This window comes from Ananas comosus, linkage group 10 (genome assembly GCF_001540865.1).
Source record: "Ananas comosus cultivar F153 linkage group 10, ASM154086v1, whole genome shotgun sequence".
Taxonomy (NCBI): Eukaryota; Viridiplantae; Streptophyta; class Magnoliopsida; order Poales; family Bromeliaceae; genus Ananas; species Ananas comosus.
The window spans coordinates 12,054,894-12,073,228 of record NC_033630.1 but is presented as its reverse complement, the minus strand read 5'-3'; the positions used below and the strand labels follow the sequence as shown (position 1 = coordinate 12,073,228).

Sequence of the window (18,335 nt, the reverse complement as noted above, 5' to 3'; positions counted from 1 at the left end):
GAAACTTATTCGGCAGCTCCTATTATGTATTACTAGTGAAATTACCCGCGCATTGCGGCGGGCTAATGCTATATATAGAAGATAGAATATTGACAAAGTTAAAATTTTAATATTTTTTGACTTATCATAAGACATCAATAAATACAAATTGAAAATATAAAATAGATATGTACAAATATAACAAAATTTGCAGCAGCAAATTAATAAATTATAAATAACAATAATGAAAGAAGCAGTAATATAATTACTATTTCATACGCATTTTGATCACGCTGCCAAAAGCGGAGAGGTGATTCCCGTTCTCTGCGTCGCCTCCACCGCCATTGCCGGCTCGAGCTTCTCTTTGGTCACCGTCACGTCGACTCCGTATGAATCCCCCCACACCCACCGCTCCTTCCCCCTCATCGACTCCAAATCCATCGTACTTCACCTTGCCGCGCCACCACGATTCTCGAAACCCTAGTTTCAATCTCTACACAATATTTTTTTTTAAAAAAAATTAAAAAATACAAAAAATTAACCCTTATTGTGCACAAATAAAGTTTAAAAAAAAATTGTTATAAAAAGGAATATGAAGAGATTTTGTTTTATTTTTTTAAAAATAATTTGTTTATATAAAAATGGATCATATGATACATTATCTTACAGATATAAGGATGAGAAGGCGAAATATTAAGAAGTAGAAAGAGGGTGAAGTTGAAAGAGGGTGAAAGAGAAATTGCCATGTGATAAACTGTATGAAAAATAATGTATAAATAAATAAATAAATATAGCAGTATAGAGGTATAGATAAGTTTTGTTCTTATTTAAAGAATTGTTAGTTATTTTGAATAAACTCTAAACCCAAAAAAATCTTAATAAAAAAGTATTATAAATTTTAAATAGAGATAAAATTAATACATAATAATAAAATAAATATTGCTAAATCTATTCTTTTTTACTACATTAAAGGAGGGTTTGGAGGACCAAAGGGTGACACGTGTCCTCCTAAACCCTCCTTTACTCTCTCTCCCCCCTCTATATATAATAATAGATATAATAATAATATAATATAAAATTTTAATTTTGATATCAAATTTAAAATTTTTATACTTTCAAATTTAAAAGTTTTAAATTTCAAATTTTATATTTTATATTTTAAATTCTAAATTTTAATTTTAACTTATAATATTTATTTTCAAACTTTAAACTTCAAAATTTTAAATTTTAAATCTCTAAACTCTGGCCTCGTTTGGTTTGGGGATAAGCGGGGATAACGAAAGTTATCCCCACTATTCCGCCAAACGGGATAAAATTTGGCCAGGATATTTTATAACGATCAAACCTTGCTACTCCCGATTATTCCGGAATAGCAAGTGGATTTGCTATTTCACCATTTTGGTGGAATAGTGCTATTCCAATATTTAATTTCAAACTTAATTAAAATTATAAATTGAATTAAAACTAAATTATATAAATATAATATGTTAGATATAATATATTATTTTTATTGTAAATATAATATGTTATATATATAATACATATTATTTATATTTAAATATTATAATAAATTATATTTAAATATTATAATAAATTCTTTTTATTAAATTTAAGTTTAAGTAGAATTTTAAAAAAATTATAAATTTATTATAATAAATTATTTTTATTAATTGTTCCCACCCCTATTCTTATTTTAAAAATTTAAAAATTTAAAAATTCAAATTCAAATATAATAAGAGAGTAATATCAATATTTTTTATTTATAAAAATTCACTATCTTTCTTATTCCATTTTATCTAACCAAATGTTATTTTTTTAAATTCAAAGAATAATCCAATTTTCATTAAACACAAAATTGATCTAATTCTTGCTTATACCTCAATTTATACCTATTTCTGGAATAGCCACTTTTTATTTATTTCCGAGCCAAACGATACCTATATGAAATTAATTAAATAATTTTATTAATAATAATTGATATAGTTGGAGAGCTTTTTACCGAAATTTGTGTGTGTGTGGGTGTGTGTGTGTGTGTGTGTGTTGTGTGTGTGTGTGTGGACGTGTTGATGTGGACTTGGAATAACTTGTTGTGTACATTGGGGACTTAGAATAATAAAGTGGTCAAGAGCAACAACTCACACCTCTCACCACCTACTCTCTCTCTCTCTCTCTCTCTCTTTCTCTCTCTCATCAACATTTAAGCATGAGCCAAAAAGGATGTAAATAATAATAATAATAATAATTTTGTATTACACCCCCCTTAGAGAGAGAGAGAGAGAGGTAATCTCTACTACTAAATTTTCTACTAAGTTTTATTTGTATGTAAAAAATTTGATAGGTATCTTTTACTACTAAACTTTTTTAAAAAAATTAAAATTTAAAAATAGAAAGTATTATGAATTTTGAATACATAATAATAAATCAGATGTTGCTAAATAAAATATCGTTCGAGAGCTCTCCACTGATTTTTTTTTTTTTTTTTTTTTTTTTTTTTTCATTGTGTGTGTGTGGATGTGTAGATGTGGATTTGAAATAACAAGGAGTTTTGTGTGAGTGGACTTAGAATAACAAAGAGGTCAAGAGCAACGCTCTCACACCTCACCACATAACTCTCTCTCTCTCTCTCTCTCTCTCTCTCTTACTCTCTCTCTCTCTCTCTCTCTCACATCAACATTTAAGCATGAGGAAAAGGTATTAAAAATAATAATAATAAAAAATATTATGAATGTAGGCCCCACACGAAACCAACACGGCTCCTCCGCATCTTTTCACATCTTTATAAATAAAATATTTTTTAGGAAACATTACAAATACCACCCCGTGATTTCGTATTTTTTCACTTTAGTATCTTATGGTTTAAAGTGTATGAATTTAGTACCCGAACTTTCTCACTTTAGTATACTGTGGTTTAAAATGCATCAATTTAGTACCTGTGATTTTATTTTTCTCTTTGCGTCAACTCCTCTGTTAATATTTTATTAAATTATATATAAAAAATCTTCAAATATCCTAACTAGATTTATCGAATATTTACTTTAGTACCATTTAGTTTTAACTTTGTCACTGATTTTTTTCTTCTCCGTTAATATTTCGTTAAATTATATACAAAAAACTTCAGATACCCTACATAGGTTTATCGAATATTCACTTTAGTACCCTTTAGTTTTAACTTTGTCACTGATTTTTTTCTTCTCCGTTAATATTTCGTTAAATTATATATAAAAAATCTTCAAATATCCTAACTAGATTTATCGAATATTTACTTTAGTACCATTTAGTTTTAACTTTGTCACTGATTTTTTTCTTCTCCGTTAATATTTCGTTAAATTATATACAAAAAACTTCAGATACCCTACATAGGTTTATCGAATATTCACTTTAGTACCCTTTAATTTTAACTTTGTCGCTAATTTAACGAAAAAAATTAGTAAATTGAATAATAAAAAGAGAAAAATGAAAACACAAGGTACTAACTTAATACACTTTAAACCACAAGGCACTGAAGTGAGAAAGTGTGAAACCATATGAACTAACTTGATATATTTTAAACTACAGAATACTAAAGTGAGAAACTGTGAAATCAGAGTGGGGGGGTATATATATATATATATATATATAGATACACACACATGTATTGGTGTGACATGTAATAACAACAAGAAACAATATTAATATATAGCACCAACACCCCAATAAAGAGGAAGCACAAGAAGCAATTTTGAGGCTTCTTGCTTCTCTCAAATTGAAGTGCTTCTCTCTCTAGAGTTTGAGAGAGAGAGAGAGAGATCTAGAGAGAGAGATCTAGAGAGAGAGAGAGATGAAGAGGAGTTGTGGGAGTAGGGGATCTAACACTACTACTACCAATAATAGTAGTATTAATAATTGTGATAAGGTGGAGAGGAAAACTATAGAGAAGAATAGGAGAATGCATATGAAGAACCTAAGCATGAACCTCCTCTCTCTCATCCCAAAAGATCACTTCACCACATCAAAGGTACCCTTTTTTTTCATTTATTTAATTTATTCCTTCTCTTTTTTTTTAAAAAAAATTATTTATTACCCTTTTTTTGGATTCCTCCTATTTTTTTCCTCTTTCCCCTTTTTTTTTTCCTATTTTTGGGGATTACTATAAAAAACTTTTGTTCTTGTTTGTCATTTTGCTAAAAAAAAATATATTAGAAAATAGTTTTCTGGCTGAAAAAATATATGAAAAAATAGTGTTAATTTTTGTTTTTTCGTATTTTTTTAAATTGAAAAACGAAAACTATGGAAAAGATGTTTACATTAAAAAAAATTAGAAAAAAAACTTTTTTATGGCTTATGAGAATGTGTTGGAATTGATCACTATAATGCCTCAAATGTACAATTTTTTTTAATCTTTTCTTTTTTGTTTTTTAGAGTTGGATTACAAAAGGTGCATCTATTTCCNAAAAAAATGATTAATTTTGATATTATTACTCATTTTGTTTCCTTAGTTTAGGGTAATTAAAGCACTATATTCAAGGTTTTTTCCCCCATGTGTTATCCTCATTTCATGAATTATTTTAAGGCCAAATGAGTTGTTTTTTTTTTGTTTTTTTGTTTTTTTGTGTGAATCCAATAGCCCTAATTGAAAGATTTTCTGAGTAGTATTAAAAAAAAAAAGAAAAAGGACTAGTATTTATATTTTAGTCCTTTTTATCTAATTAATTATTTTGCTCTCAATTCCCACCTAATTAAATTATTTTAAAAAAACCCAATAGTAATATTCTTGGGCATATCCCAGGTAGGTTGTGTTAACTTTGTAACTTGTAATATATTATTCAATTAGGCCCCTTGCTTCTCTTTTAATTATTACCAGGTCCTTAGAATCATACCAACTTGTGTAAATATAAGAAAATTAAAAGGCCCATGTGCGTGTTCTTCGGTGTTGATAGAGACTTTTATTCATGAAACTTTTTTAATACGAGGGAAAAGCATGAAATATTATTTTTTCGAAAAAAAAAAGAAGAATTAAGAACACCATTTTTAATTATTTTTATTTCCTAGATAAAAAAAAAAATGGAAAGTGAAATGAGATTTATTTTCCCTCCCATGAAATCTATAAAAAAAAAAAGAAAAAATTTCAAAAACCCCCCTGTGGTTTCGCACGTTCTCACTTTAATACCTTATGGTTTAAAGTGTATCAATTTGCCCCTTGTTGTTTCGTTTTTCTCTTTTTATTATCATTTTTTTTTTCTTAAATCAGTGACAAAGTTAAAATTAAAGGATACTAAAGTAAATATTTAATAAATCTAGGTGGGTATCTGAAATTTTTTGTATATAATTTAACGGAATATTAAGGAAAAAGGTGGCGAAAAGATAAAAATAAAACCACATGGGGGCAAATTGATACACTTTAAACTATAGAGTACTAAAGTAAAGAGAGAAAGTACGAAATCACGGATTTTTTTTTTTAAGTTTTTCCAAAAAAAAAACAAGTTTTTCAGAAAAACTACTTTTTGTGGGAAACAAGGGACGAAAACTGGGCAAACTGTTTTCTAAGATATGTTTTTATAAGATAATAAATTTATTTATGCATTATACTTGAAGAGATCATCAAATTATAAGACATTCCTTTTATTAATTTTATGCATTTATTATCTTGTGATATGATTCGCGAAAACGGCTTTTTTCGAATCGGTTTAGTGTCATAATCACATTTAATGTCTTTTTTCGACTCAGTTTAGTGTCATAATCACATTTAAATAGTATTTGTGTATTGTATAAACTATTTTAGGGCATAATGGTTATGTAACCAGAATAGGTGTTTATCATATTTATTTCCAATTTTCATACAATTTAAGGTACTCAAAATCGAAAATTTTCATATAATCTTTCACATTAACCTGTCCATGTCGATTAATATCGCAAATTGAGCCTTCCCAATATTCGTACGAAGAACTAAGTAAACAATTTTGTGGGACATATATGTATATAGAGTTGAGCTATCGTGCTTTTAAGCATTTGTGCTTATGATTTTTTAAGCTGTCGGATCGCTTCAAAATCCGTACAACATTATTTGTATGTCCCAGTAAGTTTTTTTTACTAGCGCGGCGCAGATTTTGAGACAATTAGACAGCTAAAAAGTCATAATCACGCTCTCTATATATATTTCCTAGAAGTTTCAAATATTCTACATCATATTTAACGGAGTGGATCGTCTATTCGAAAGTTTCATCATTGAAAACAATTTATGAGTATGTAGGGCTTTATATTCATAAGAGTATAGTAGCTCTTCTCTCTCTCTGTGTGTGTGTATATATATATATATATATATATAGTTTTCGACGTCTGATGTTATTTGCGGTGTTGTGTTTAGGATGCATTGACGCAGCTCGATCACTTGGACGTAGCCGCGTCGTACATAAAGAAGCTAAGAGGAAGAATCGAGAAGCTGAAGCAGCGGAGAGAGTCGGGACCGAGCATTGAAGGTGTTAGGGAAGATGCGAGTGAGGGGACGATGACGACGGCGACGACGGCAGCGGCGACGATCGGTGTTAGGTTACCGGTGGTCGAAGTGCGGTACCAAGACAGGCATTTGGAGGTGGTTTTGATCATCAGCAGCAACAGCAGCAGCAGCAGCAGCAGCAGCAGCAGCAACAGCCAGAAAAGGCGGTTTCGGTTCCACGAAGTGATTAGCCTTCTCGAAGAAGAAGGCGCGGAGGTCGTCAACGCGAATTTCTCCGTCGTCGGCGACAAAGTGTTTCACACAATCCACTCCCAGGTATATATATATATACATATATTATTACTGTATTTTCATCTTAAGTTCGTAATTTACGCACTTCGTTTTTCACTCTTTTGTGGCTCTGCTCATCGTAAATTTAAGTTAGCTGAAAATGAGAAAACATAACTAGGGATGATTCTACATGATTCTACATGTATGATGATTTTGCATACGCTCTCGAAAAGTCAAAAACATTGTCGATATAACTATATTTTAAAGGGGATTTTGCTTATTTATCTTACTATTTAAAATTTTGAAATTTATTTCAAAATTACTAAAATACCCTTCTAGAATCCAATCTTATTAACAAACCTTAGGAGAAATGAGAATATTTGAAGGAATTTTTTAAACTCAATAAGGGTATTTTGGTTGTTCGGGCGCAAATAAAATATTTTTGAAGTTTTGAAACGCTTGTTATATATCATCCCTTTTTTTTAACACGTAAAATATATTATCCGATAGAAATGGTTGTCAATGTAAAGTCATTTCATGATCGAGTGCGAATCTTAAAGTGGCGTGAATGACAAAGCGAGCAGTAATAGTCTCGTATTGAGAACCATCCCCGCCAAATCTCTTTTTCTTTTTTTTTCTTTTTTTTTTCCCTAGAAGAGCTTAATTTTACCAATATTTTCATGTGTATATACCATATTATCTCTAAAAAGTATTTGTTTTACGAATCTCCAATATCCTTTTGCCTCAAATTTTGCGGTACGAAACCGATAAACTAGAAAAAGATGAATTGTTTTGCGAAAGAAACTCTAATAAATGCACGAATATGCGTAGATCGATCGATCGATCGATCAATCGATATTGATTCGAAAAATTCGTATGTATGTTAACTATTCCTTTCGGTGCATGTATTTTCAGGCCGTTTGTTCGCGAATCGGATTGGAGGCTTCGAGGGTTTCAGAGAGACTGAAGAAGTTGGTGTTTTGAATGTTCGTCGACTGTAGTGCAGTTGTAATCTATTGAGGAGAAATAGAAGGAGACTTAAAAGTTTTTTTTTTTTCAGTTTACTTTTTTTTTCTCTTTCTCTCTCTCTTTAATAAGAGAAATAAATGCACAAGCGTAGATCGATCAATCGACATTGATTCGAAAAATTCGTATGTATGTCAACTATTCCTTTTGGTGCATGTATTTTCAGGCCGTTTGTTCGCGAATCGGATTGGAGGCTTCGAGGGTTTCAGAAAGATTGAAGAAGTTGGTGTTTTGAATGTTCGTCGACTATAGTGCAGTTGTAATCTACTGAGGAGAAATAGAAAGAAACTTAAAGTTTTTTTTCTTTTTTCTCTCTCCGTCCTCTCTCTCTCTCTCTCTTTAATAAAAAGAGCAATGTAGTTTGTCAAGAGAAAGAATGTATCAAATTGATTTATGTACACTCTTCAAAATTTAAAAAAAATGGCTCAAATAAAGAATACCATTATGTAAATATCCCTTTTTTTTTTCACTTTTTCTTCCTAATTTTTAAAAATTTATATTTCATTCTCTCAAAATTTTATGCTGATACATTTAGCTTTTCGTAGTCAGGACTCCGTCACTATTTCGTTTATTTCTAATAATTATACCGAAACTATTTTTAAAAATAACAAAAATATATTAAAAATTATTTTTTTAATAGAACAAATAAGGATGATTTGCTTATTTTACCCTCTCCATTAACGCTGTAATCTTCTTAAAATATTTCTGAAATTTTAATGGGTGAAATGTAGATTTTTGTTAGTCAGAAAAGAAGAGTAAAAAAAATAAATGTCTACGGAAGATTTGTTGTATTTTAGCATTAAAAAAAAATAGAGATACGTGAGATTAAATTCCATATGAGAAATCTCTCAAAAAAAAAAAAAAAAAACATATGAGAACTAGTATATATACATATATTGATTTGAGATTTGGGTAATATTTTGTGGTATTTTCATCGTAGTCGCAGTAGATTTTTCTTCTTGTTATCTTTAATAAGTGGTGCGCTTCAGTTTTATTCTCTACTGCGACGTCGTGATTAGAAATTTATTCAATTTTTATCTTTTTTTAAATATTTTTCTTAGATTTCTCGATATTTGAACAACGACATGTATATATCTGCCAACTATTCTATATGTCAAACTCGACAGATAGATTCTATTAAAATCACTGCGTAATGCATTTGTTAAGAATAATAGTTTTATATCAGATACANAAAAAAAAACTTTAATTTGAACTCTGAGAGGATCTAATGCTCCCTTAAAGGGCAAAAAAAAAAAAGAAAAAGAAAAAAAGGGAGATTAAAATATTTGTAAAATGTTCAAAATATTAAAAAAGAGGAAAATAAATACTTGTGCTATATATGCTTCAACTTCAACAACACTCTTGAATCTTGATCATCAAATCAAATGGACTAAAAAGCCCCCCCTCTATTGCTCCCTCTCATTAGTAAGCGTCCAAGGGTATTTCCGTCATTTCAAGTCCAGTTCAAATTCGACCGTTGGCCACCTCCCAACGTTCCAAATTTCCGAAACTTTTAAACCGTTGGAGTCGCGTGTGCGGTGGAGGAGAGTTTTTAGCGAAAACCCTAATACGCTCCCTTCGATCTCCCCTCCTCTCTCTCAAAAAACCCTAATTTTGAGCCATAGAGAAGCTCCATTGATGCTCCTTGAAGCTTGTTTAGTGAAATTTTGAGTTGGATGTTTTTTTTTTAACCTCTATTGGGTTTGTTGGGTTACGGATTCGGTGATTCAGGTACACGAAGAAGATGAATTCATTTCAAAGATTCAAAATTTTCCCCCTTTTTTCTGTGAATTTGATGTTGCAGCTCGAGTAGTGGGATTTCTTGGTGGATTTTTCATTTGTAATTGGGATTTATTTTAACGGGCGTAATTAATTCATCAAATTTTCGCGTCCCATGGGCCAATTTTGTTTGATTTAATTACCTTTTCTTATATCTATTTCATCAATTTTGAGGTAGTTTAGTCGAATTTTGAGCTGGGTTTTTCTCCGTTCGTTGATTCGATTGCACATAAAGATGAGATCTTTCCAAATATTAGTAAACTTTCGCAAATTTGTGTTCTTTTTCTTATCAGGTCTTTTAATGGCCATAGTGAATTTTGGTAACTTTTTTCTCAATTCCTATAAATTTCATCAATTTTGGATTGTATCCCGATCAAATTAGTTAATTTTCTTAATTTATCCCAGCAATTCAGATCAATTTTGCAGTTCAATTTACTTATCGCCTACGATGTGTTCGACGAAATGAGTAGCAGGGATTCGGCTTACTATTTCCGTTTCCTGTTTGTGTGGATAGGCGTCGCATATCATGGCGGCATTGGCTCCAGGGATACTGCATAAACTCCTTTGCGCCATGAAATCGGGGAACCCCAAACCGATCGGCGAGCACCGGACCGCACTCCTACAAGTCACCGACATTGTCCCTGCCGACTTAGACGAAAAGGACCTGTGGCCGAAGCACGGTTTCTATGTAAAAGTCTCCGACTCTTCTCACTCCATCTACGTGAGCTTACCCGTCGACCAAGACGATCTCGTTCTGAGCAACAAGATGCAGCTTGGCCAATTCATCAACGTCGACCGCCTCGAGCCCGGCTCGCCGGTCCCGGTCATTGTCGGCGCGAAGCCGCTTCCCGGTCGGCACCCATTAGTGGGCACCCCCGAGCCCATCGTTCGAGCTAGGCCGGGTGTTCAGAGAAGAGGCTCCTGGGGCCCGGACCCAAACTCGAACTCGAATTCGCACACGATTGCTTCTTCGCCTATGGCGGCGAAGGTGAAGCCCACTTCGTTGGATTTCGATGAGAGGACACCGGTGAAGGATCGGCTGAGATGCAGCCAGTTTTCGCCTGTTGTGAGCACGAAATCGGTGAAGGAACCGAACTCGGCTTCGGTGAGGAAAAGTTGCGTTCTTTCAAAGTTCTCGAGAAGCAAGAGTATGTTGGAGAGAGATCCGAAGATACCGAAGAGTCCATTCCCTATTGTGGGTACATTTAAGTAAAACTTTCTCTGTTTTTCTCTTTACTCCCCTATATTTAACACTTCGAATCCTTTTTTCGTGTGTTTTATAGGAGAAGAGTTCGATTTGTTCTATCACTTCGATACCCAAATTGCGAAGCGGTGTGAGAGTTGAAGATTCCTCTTCTTCATCCGACGAACAAGGAAGTTGTTCATTTACTTCTAATCCGTTACACTCGCTCTCGATCAGTGCCAATTCGAAGCAAAGTTCGGCCGAGCGCATGCCGTTGCCGAGAAAGCTCGACACTCTCGGAAAAGTATGAATAATCTTTTTGTTTCAAATCACAAACAAGATACCTGTTAGTAGTTACTAAAAGGGCTTGTTTATATTTTTAGGAGGCTATGCAACAAAGAGAGGCAGCTCAAAAAGTAGCTCTTCAAGCTCTTCGCGATGCGTCGGCCACCGAAACTGTGGTTCGAGCTCTCAAGTAAGGCTTTTCAATGGCTGATCTTTCGCTTCGGCCCCTCGAAACTTTAAAACCTGCTTATTACTCCACTTAGACTACAAGACTTCGTCGCTTTGCCTCCTTATCGAGGTTCTGTTTAACTCTTGAACTTAAAATATGAAACACCGTTCACTGACAGCTTAAGATTTTAGAGAATCATCTATTTCGTACCTAATTTTAATCTTTTCTCTGTTTTGTTGGTCTTAAGGATGTTCTCGGAGTTGAGCAAAGCTGCGAGAGCCGATTCTCCCGCCGCTTGCTTCGACCAATTCCTGGCCTTCCATCAAGAGATCGTTCAAGCGGCGACCGACATGGAGGCAATCCAAGCCGCCACTTCGATCGCTGCGACAATCGAAGCGGATAAATCGGACGAAATCGATGACTCATCAGTTCTACAAGAAATAGTCCAAAATGGCAGAACGGCATCCAAGAGAAGAGCTGTTTCAGCTCTGTCCAAATCAGTGGCTTTCGCGGCCGAAACAACTGATGCGAAAGCAGAAGCTGGCGGAAAGAAGAAGGCTTCTGCAGATGCAAGATGTGATGACAAGAAACTTCAAGCGTCGACTTTAGTCGGTTCGATAAGACTGGCGAAGCAGATACGGAATGAAGCTGGGAACTGGTTCATGGAGTTCCTGGAAGCCGCGTTGGATTGCGGCGTGAGGAAGCCGAAAGCATCGTCGGATGGCCGGAAATCGTCGGGCTTCTGCCCGCAGTCGCTGATACTGAGAGTGATCAACTGGTTGGAGATGGAGCAGTGCGACGAAAGCAAGAGGCGGGCGCATCCGAGAGCGGCGCAGATCGCGCGAAAGCTCAGGATAAAAGCCAAGAACCCATGAAAAAACTCAAAGATTGATCCAAAAGAGTGAGATTGAATGTTAAAGTTTTTTTAAGTTCTTATGTTTCTTTTGGTGGGAGAGGGGTATTTTCTATTAGTTTGATTTACTAGTGATTGTTGTGTATTAGTTGTACTTCAAAAGGAACTACTATACATTCTTTTTGATGATTGTTGTTGTAAAAAGAAAATGTATTGATTCATAGCTTTTGAAATGAGCAAATTAAATACATATAGCAATGAAAACTTTTAAAAAGTTAGTAAAAGCAAAGAAAAAAAAGGAATAAGTAACCCTTTCTTTAATCCACAAAATTCAAATTAGAAAGCAACCAAAAAAAAAAAAAAACCTGCTTTTACTAAAATTTCTTGATTTTTGATTTGAATAATTTTCCCATTTTTAAGCCAATTTACAAACAGTACATACTTCTGAAGCAATAAGCAACTGTGAAAAGCTTAGTTTGCATATTTCAATCAACCTATGATTTTGAATAATTTGCAATTAAATGCAAAGAAAAAGAGGATTAAAATGCACAAATAACCACAGTGACAAACAATTATAACACCCTGAAAATGCGAATCAATTCCTTGTACATTTTGGAAGAGGATAAATTACTGGTACAATATCTTCCTACGTTTCGAGATTGACGAACTTTTAAGCTGAAGGCGACTATTATTGCATTGAAATTGCAAGCAAGAGATATAAAGTCGGCGCACAATTTATTATTGCAGAAGATTGAGGCATTTCATTAGGGCATCGGTGTGTTCGGGCTTGCCGACGGAGACGCGAACGTAGCCCCTCAGTTCTTTGTTGTTGTAGTGCCGGATCATCACACCCATCTGTGCTAGGTCCTCCTGAAGTAGTTTTTCAGATTTAAATACCACCCATACGAAAAAAAAAACATAACATTCATCGGTCTTGCTTTTAGTAATGAATTATATTTTTAGCTTCTCTTAAGGGTTAAAATAAAGCAGAATCCCTAAATACTAGGTTAAATGCAACAAGTGAGATCTAATCTTTAGCTTCAGCTGATTCCCTCGGTAAATGATGTTGATTGTGAGAGCTTCGGCACTAATTATAACAGGTAATATTTCTAACCATGTAGCTAATTGATATGGTCATCACTGAAGTTGTCAGCAATAAGCTAAGTGCATGTTTAGACCCCCCAAAAAAAACATCTTGAGCTTCTTCTATGGTGGGAAGCAAAAGTGTGTGAGCTTCTTCTATGGTGGGAAGCAAAAGTGTGTTTTTTTTTTGGCATAAAAAAGAGGAGCTCCAGAGTCAGAAGCTGCTGAGGGTATTCTAATGAAAAAACTGTCAATGCTTCTTAGAACAGCTCTAGTCAAAAGGACACTAATTATATAACCACATACTCATAATAGAAGTAATCTGAACAAGAAAAATCACCTTTATTTTCTTAGCATCTTTTCCTGATGTGACCTCGCAGAGAATGAAATTGGAGTGGCTTGGATATGGCTTTAGAAAAGGTACATCCTTCAGGAGATTATACAGCCTTTCCCTTTCTTCCACTAGTGAGTTTTTCACTCTCTTTCTCAACAAAAAGGGGAGGGGGGGGTGGTGNGGTGGTGGCGTGCGGGAATAGTTAGTTGCAATTACAATATCAAGAATTAAAATAGAGAAGTATAAAAGAATTGGTATGTGTTAGTGTACCTCCAAATAAGCAGAATTTTTCAAGGCGGCACACGCAGAAACTTCTGCTGCTACAGAAACATTATATGGCTGCTTCGCTCGCCATAAATATTCAATAATGCTTAAAGGAAAAGCTCCATATCCCACACGAAGCCCAGCCAAACCTATTTTATTATCAGTAATAAGCTACATATTCTCATAATTTTAAGCTAATAAAGACATATTTTGAGTACAATAAATGTTGGAGAAGTTATATGTGTATATCATTGCTCTGCGCAAACTAATTCAAGTTGCTTCATGCCAAGGATTTAAGTACTGTGGCACGGGGTCGTGTAGAAAACTTGCCAGCACGGTACGGTACAGTGCGTGCCAGACCATGCTGATGTGTGTTGGTCACAAAAATACATGTGTACCAACACACGGGAATATTGTTCCTGTCATTGAGTGTCTACAGTCTTTATTTTCCTAGCCACAAAATATTCAAATTGCTTATTATGTATCTTTATTAAATTTTTTTAATTTTATTGAGAAAATTACTTACTAATTTAAAAAACAGAAAGTTTGAACTACGTCATCGGTACGAGGACTGCATCGTGCTGATATCTTGTTGGCACGATACAGCCTATCCCGATAGACACTTAAATCCTTGCTTCATGCAAATACCAGAAACTTCGGCAATTTTCAACTTATGAATATCTAGTAGCAGGCCTTACAGTCACGTACCTGCTCTTTTGCTAAATGTTCGGAGAACAATCAAGTTGTCATGCTTCTTTACCCAATCCATCCTCGATTTTATAGCGGAGAATTCAATGTAAGCTTCATCCAGTATAACCAATATTGGAAGATCAAGGATCTTCAAGAGATCTTCATCATTTATTATGCTGAAAATAAAAGGAAAAGAAGTATGTCCTCATCAAAAGGAGGGAAAAAGAAAGAACGATAGAAAAGCAAGAATTTGGAAGCAACTAATGTCATGATCAATTTGGAGGGAAGGCTCATGATGTTGATACAAGAATGTAGCATGATATATTCTATTAAATCGCTGCTTCTTTTTTTTCTACTTGATAATACTAATACCCCTTTACATAAGGTAATCTATAAGTAATTAAGTTAACATACCTTCCATCTGGATTATTGGGAGATGTCAGGAAGATGCATTTTGGCTTTTCCTGCTCAACTACTTCAACGATCTGAGGAATATTTAAGGAAAAATCTGGCAGCCTAGGAACTGCACAAAGAATATCAATAGGTATTAAATACAGGACAAAATTCATGGGATGCTTTGAAAACAAGAAACAGGGTCATAAAAATTAGAAACTAGTTTTCAAGATAAACAAGGAGATTTAAAATGTTTGACTTTCAAACCTTTAATGACCAGTGCACCGTTCACTGCAGCATCAAATTCATACATCGTGAATGTCGGAGGGCAATCTACAATTTTATCGCCCGGATCAAGAACGCATCTGTGGGGCTTCATAGAAATGAAAAATAATTAATTCCTATCTGATGGCTACTTTAAGTTAGGGTTGAATGCATGTGGATCCCTGCAAAGATAGGAAAATGCAGATTTGTTGCTATAAAGTTCATGCCCATGGAAAGAAATATATATTTCTTCAGATCTTTTTTCTTTTTAAATACCTAATAATTAGAATTCACATAAGATGACATGGCAGATAGAAGAAAGATGCAGAGATTGAACGTGACAGTAAAAGTAAATTAAAAGATGTTTGTGCAACGGTAGAATGGTTGGTTTTTACGGGGAGAGTCAATTTCAACAAATCAATTTTGCATATTCCGAAAATTCATTGAGACATATTTGACAATTACAACTTCAGCAGGGCAACTCTGCCGGGATATAAATTTGCAGGGATTTGTAGCCAATTTTCTCCTTAAGTTAAAGGATAACTTATTAAAATTTGTGGAAAAGTAGAATTCTGACTGTAACCTCATGATTAAGTCAATTAGCTCATCTGCACCACAGCCAGCAAGTATATACTCAGATTCAAGGCCTGAATCTTCAGCAAGAGCAGCACGCAAGCGGCGACTCTCAGGGTCAGGATATACATAAGGAAATTTCAGATTTCCCAGAGCTACAGCTACCTGCATAAATGTATTTTAGTTAGAAGTTAGAACCAGAAGAGGGCGAGACAGAGAATCCAATGGGGAAGCCTACAATACATTTATTTGGCAAATATAGGAAGGTATAGGATGAATAATCACAATGCAAAAGGAGCATTTGGTGGATATTTTTATGACCTTAAGCTTTTGCAGTTCAATCAGATAGTATGTGTCGTTTTCTATCAAGTTATCAACTGAATTTGGACGACCTCACGCTTAAAACTATGACACTCACAGTCTAGGGCATTCTCACCTTCAGGACACGTCATTTCTTTCTCAATTTTTATTAAGCAGGCATTAACTCAACAGGATCATAGTTCTTCAAAGTACTTAAGTATGAAATCCCAAAATCCATACAACCACTAATACATACAACTATTGCCTTCTCCAAAAAAGAAAAAAAAAAAAAAGAAAAAAAAAGAGAGAAGAGCAAAGAAAAAGAGACTATCAACTGACCTCTGGAGGTGGGCCATATGGATTCTCATTCGCATCAAGCTTAATGATGTCCTCAGGCTCCCTTCCAAGGCGAGTAGACAAAACCTAACAAAACATTGCAAATGTCATGAAGCAGTTGACGTGAACAACACATTACAAACTGATTAGACATTTCACATAAGTTCTACACGTAATACTAAAGCAGGATGGATCTTGCCACATGCTCTTGTATCCGAGTTTTATTAGAGATACATATAAACATGACAATTAGCTTCCAAACTTCAATCGAAAACAAGCACTTGAAGATAGACCTAGGGCTGCTTCGAGAGTCATGAAGTAGTTGATGGTAATTAATAAATTAGAAACTAATAGCCATTTCGCATAAGAGTAATACATAATACAAAGTAAAAGCTTCCAACAAAAACTAAAAATATCAAAATCATCCACAAATTCCAAATTTCCAAGCAAACTACTTTCTCAGTTTTCTCCAGCAGCAACATCTAATTAACAAAAAAAACACCTTTGTACACATATTTCACGCAATGTCATCAGTGATACATATAAATAAATCATTGGAGAGAGACAACAAACTCTTGGTGAGCAAGATAAAGTTTCTGCCTTTGACTGAAAGAAAATCAACTAGAAAGCAGAAACGCAGTAACAATCAGAGATCAAGGGACACCTCAAAAGACACTTCACATAAAGTTTACAATTAACACAAACAAAACGTGCAAGTTAACAAACAATATCAAAATCATCTACTAACACAATTTCGTGAGCAATAACATCTACCCAATTAAATAAGACACTTTCAACACATTCTTCACCCAACTTCAACAAAGAAACCATATACACATTGTCAGGGCAATACAACAAACACTTGGTGAGCATGATAAAGTTCCTACCTTTTATCAAAAAGAACCACTTACAAAGCCAAAAACGTAGCAATAATTGAAGATTGAAGGGATATCTCAAAAGGAAAAACAAATCATCTGGTACAAATTAATTAGACAACGTAAGCCATTACCGATTACACATATGCTCGACACATCATAAAAACAGTAATATCAAAATCAACTCCACCTTTCGACGCATCTTACACACAACTTCAACTTCAACAGAGATACGCATTTAGATGCCACTGGGGCAATACAACAAACACTTGACGAGCACGATAAAGTTCCCACCTTTAATCAGAAACAACCATTTACAAAGCTAAAGAACACGGTAATAATCGGAAATTGAAGGGTTAACCTCAAAGGGCAAGATCGGCTGGTAGGGTTTGAGCTTCCGGAGGTGGAGGCGGATGAAGGAGTCGCCCGTGACGCGGCGGCTCTGCGCCTCCTGCTCCTCCACGGGGAGCGCCGACGCCATGAAAAGGCCACGGCTAGGGTTAGGGCTAGGGTTCCTTCTCCGCCGCCGCTCTAATCCGCCGCGGCGGGCCCCGGCGATCAATGGAGAAGGGTTTAGGATTCGAATCAAACCCATGAGAGAGAGAGAGAAACAGAGAGAGAGAGAGAAAACGGTCAATGATGGTCAACGTTAAAAATGGTGGAGAGAGAGCTGTTCGGTGTAACGCGTGCACCGGGTGTACTAGTACACCTCATACACCAGAGACGTTTTGTTGTGCACCGGGTGTACCAGTTCATCTCATACACCATTAATCCAAACTTTCGCTTATTTGCAAAAAAAAAAAAAAATTCCAAACTTTCAAAATTATTTTTTTAATCTAAAATTTTTAAAATTTTGTAATTTACCAACTAAAGTTATATTTTAGCAATTGAAAGTGACCACTAGGAGCCAAATAATTAAGAAATAATAAATTATGGGATTAAAATTTAATCTTACAGTATAAAAGTTAATACTTATATTTAGTTTTGATAAATTAAAAATGACTTTTCTATGTTGCTGAGATGCATTGTTTATTAGTGAAAATAATATGAATAATATAGGTGGTTGATTACCTACTTTGTGAAAGCTTAGGTAACTATTTGTAGATGCATACAACCTTTCCGCATAAGAGTTAAATACATCAGAATCATTGTGAACTTTCGTCCATTTGCAGATATCTATCTAAACTTTAAAAATATTTATATTCACTATCCGAACTTGTGACGTCCCAATAGTTCTATATCAGATGAA

General features: G+C 34.3%; 3 protein-coding genes across 4 annotated transcripts; 2 read left to right on the top strand and 1 right to left on the bottom strand.

Moving 5' to 3' along the window:
* LOC109716143 lies at positions 3,624-8,010 on the top strand. Its single transcript, XM_020241465.1, has 3 exons — positions 3,624-3,973; positions 6,320-6,724; positions 7,595-8,010. Exons 1-3 carry the CDS (start codon positions 3,797-3,799, stop codon positions 7,661-7,663), a joined length of 651 nt encoding a protein of 216 aa, XP_020097054.1. The 5' UTR covers positions 3,624-3,796; the 3' UTR covers positions 7,664-8,010.
* Positions 9,018-12,206, top strand: LOC109716076. 2 transcript variants are annotated; one of them, XM_020241375.1, is made up of 5 exons: positions 9,018-9,436; positions 9,999-10,679; positions 10,768-10,971; positions 11,051-11,142; positions 11,369-12,206. In XM_020241375.1, the coding sequence occupies exons 2-5, from the start codon at positions 10,011-10,013 to the stop codon at positions 11,994-11,996; spliced, it is 1,593 nt and encodes a 530-aa protein (XP_020096964.1). In that variant the 5' UTR covers positions 9,018-9,436; positions 9,999-10,010; the 3' UTR covers positions 11,997-12,206. The 2 variants fall into 2 exon arrangements, with proteins under 2 accessions (XP_020096964.1, XP_020096963.1); XM_020241374.1 differs by having other exon boundaries at positions 9,018-10,679.
* LOC109716871 (histidinol-phosphate aminotransferase, chloroplastic-like) lies at positions 12,519-17,707 on the bottom strand. Its single transcript, XM_020242471.1, has 9 exons — positions 17,448-17,707; positions 16,215-16,298; positions 15,586-15,740; positions 15,006-15,103; positions 14,760-14,868; positions 14,364-14,521; positions 13,662-13,804; positions 13,398-13,538; positions 12,519-12,844 (listed from the first exon to the last, which is right to left on the bottom strand). The coding sequence occupies exons 1-9, from the start codon at positions 17,679-17,681 to the stop codon at positions 12,713-12,715; spliced, it is 1,254 nt and encodes a 417-aa protein (XP_020098060.1). The 5' UTR covers positions 17,682-17,707; the 3' UTR covers positions 12,519-12,712.

What these genes read in the sequence shown, in the direction of transcription:
- LOC109716143 (XM_020241465.1), top strand. Translation starts at nt 3,797, where the DNA reads ATGAAGAGGAGTTGTGGGAGTAGGGGATCTAACACTACTACTACCAAT. An exon ending in ATCACTTCACCACATCAAAG is followed by an intron (nt 3,974 to 6,319) that starts GTACCCTTTTTT and finishes TGTTGTGTTTAG; the next exon opens with GATGCATTGACGCAGCTCGA. An exon ending in TTCACACAATCCACTCCCAG is followed by an intron (nt 6,725 to 7,594) that starts GTATATATATAT and finishes ATGTATTTTCAG; the next exon opens with GCCGTTTGTTCGCGAATCGG.
- LOC109716076 (XM_020241375.1), top strand. Translation starts at nt 10,011, where the DNA reads ATGGCGGCATTGGCTCCAGGGATACTGCATAAACTCCTTTGCGCCATG. An exon ending in CGAAGAGTCCATTCCCTATT is followed by an intron (nt 10,680 to 10,767) that starts GTGGGTACATTT and finishes TGTGTTTTATAG; the next exon opens with GAGAAGAGTTCGATTTGTTC. An exon ending in ACTGTGGTTCGAGCTCTCAA is followed by an intron (nt 11,143 to 11,368) that starts GTAAGGCTTTTC and finishes GTTGGTCTTAAG; the next exon opens with GATGTTCTCGGAGTTGAGCA.
- LOC109716871 (XM_020242471.1), bottom strand. Translation starts at nt 17,681, where the DNA reads ATGGGTTTGATTCGAATCCTAAACCCTTCTCCATTGATCGCCGGGGCC. An exon ending in AAAATTCTGCTTATTTGGAG is followed by an intron (nt 13,539 to 13,661) that starts GTACACTAACAC and finishes TTGTTGAGAAAG; the next exon opens with AGAGTGAAAAACTCACTAGT. An exon ending in AAGATGCTAAGAAAATAAAG is followed by an intron (nt 12,845 to 13,397) that starts GTGATTTTTCTT and finishes AAACTACTTCAG; the next exon opens with GAGGACCTAGCACAGATGGG.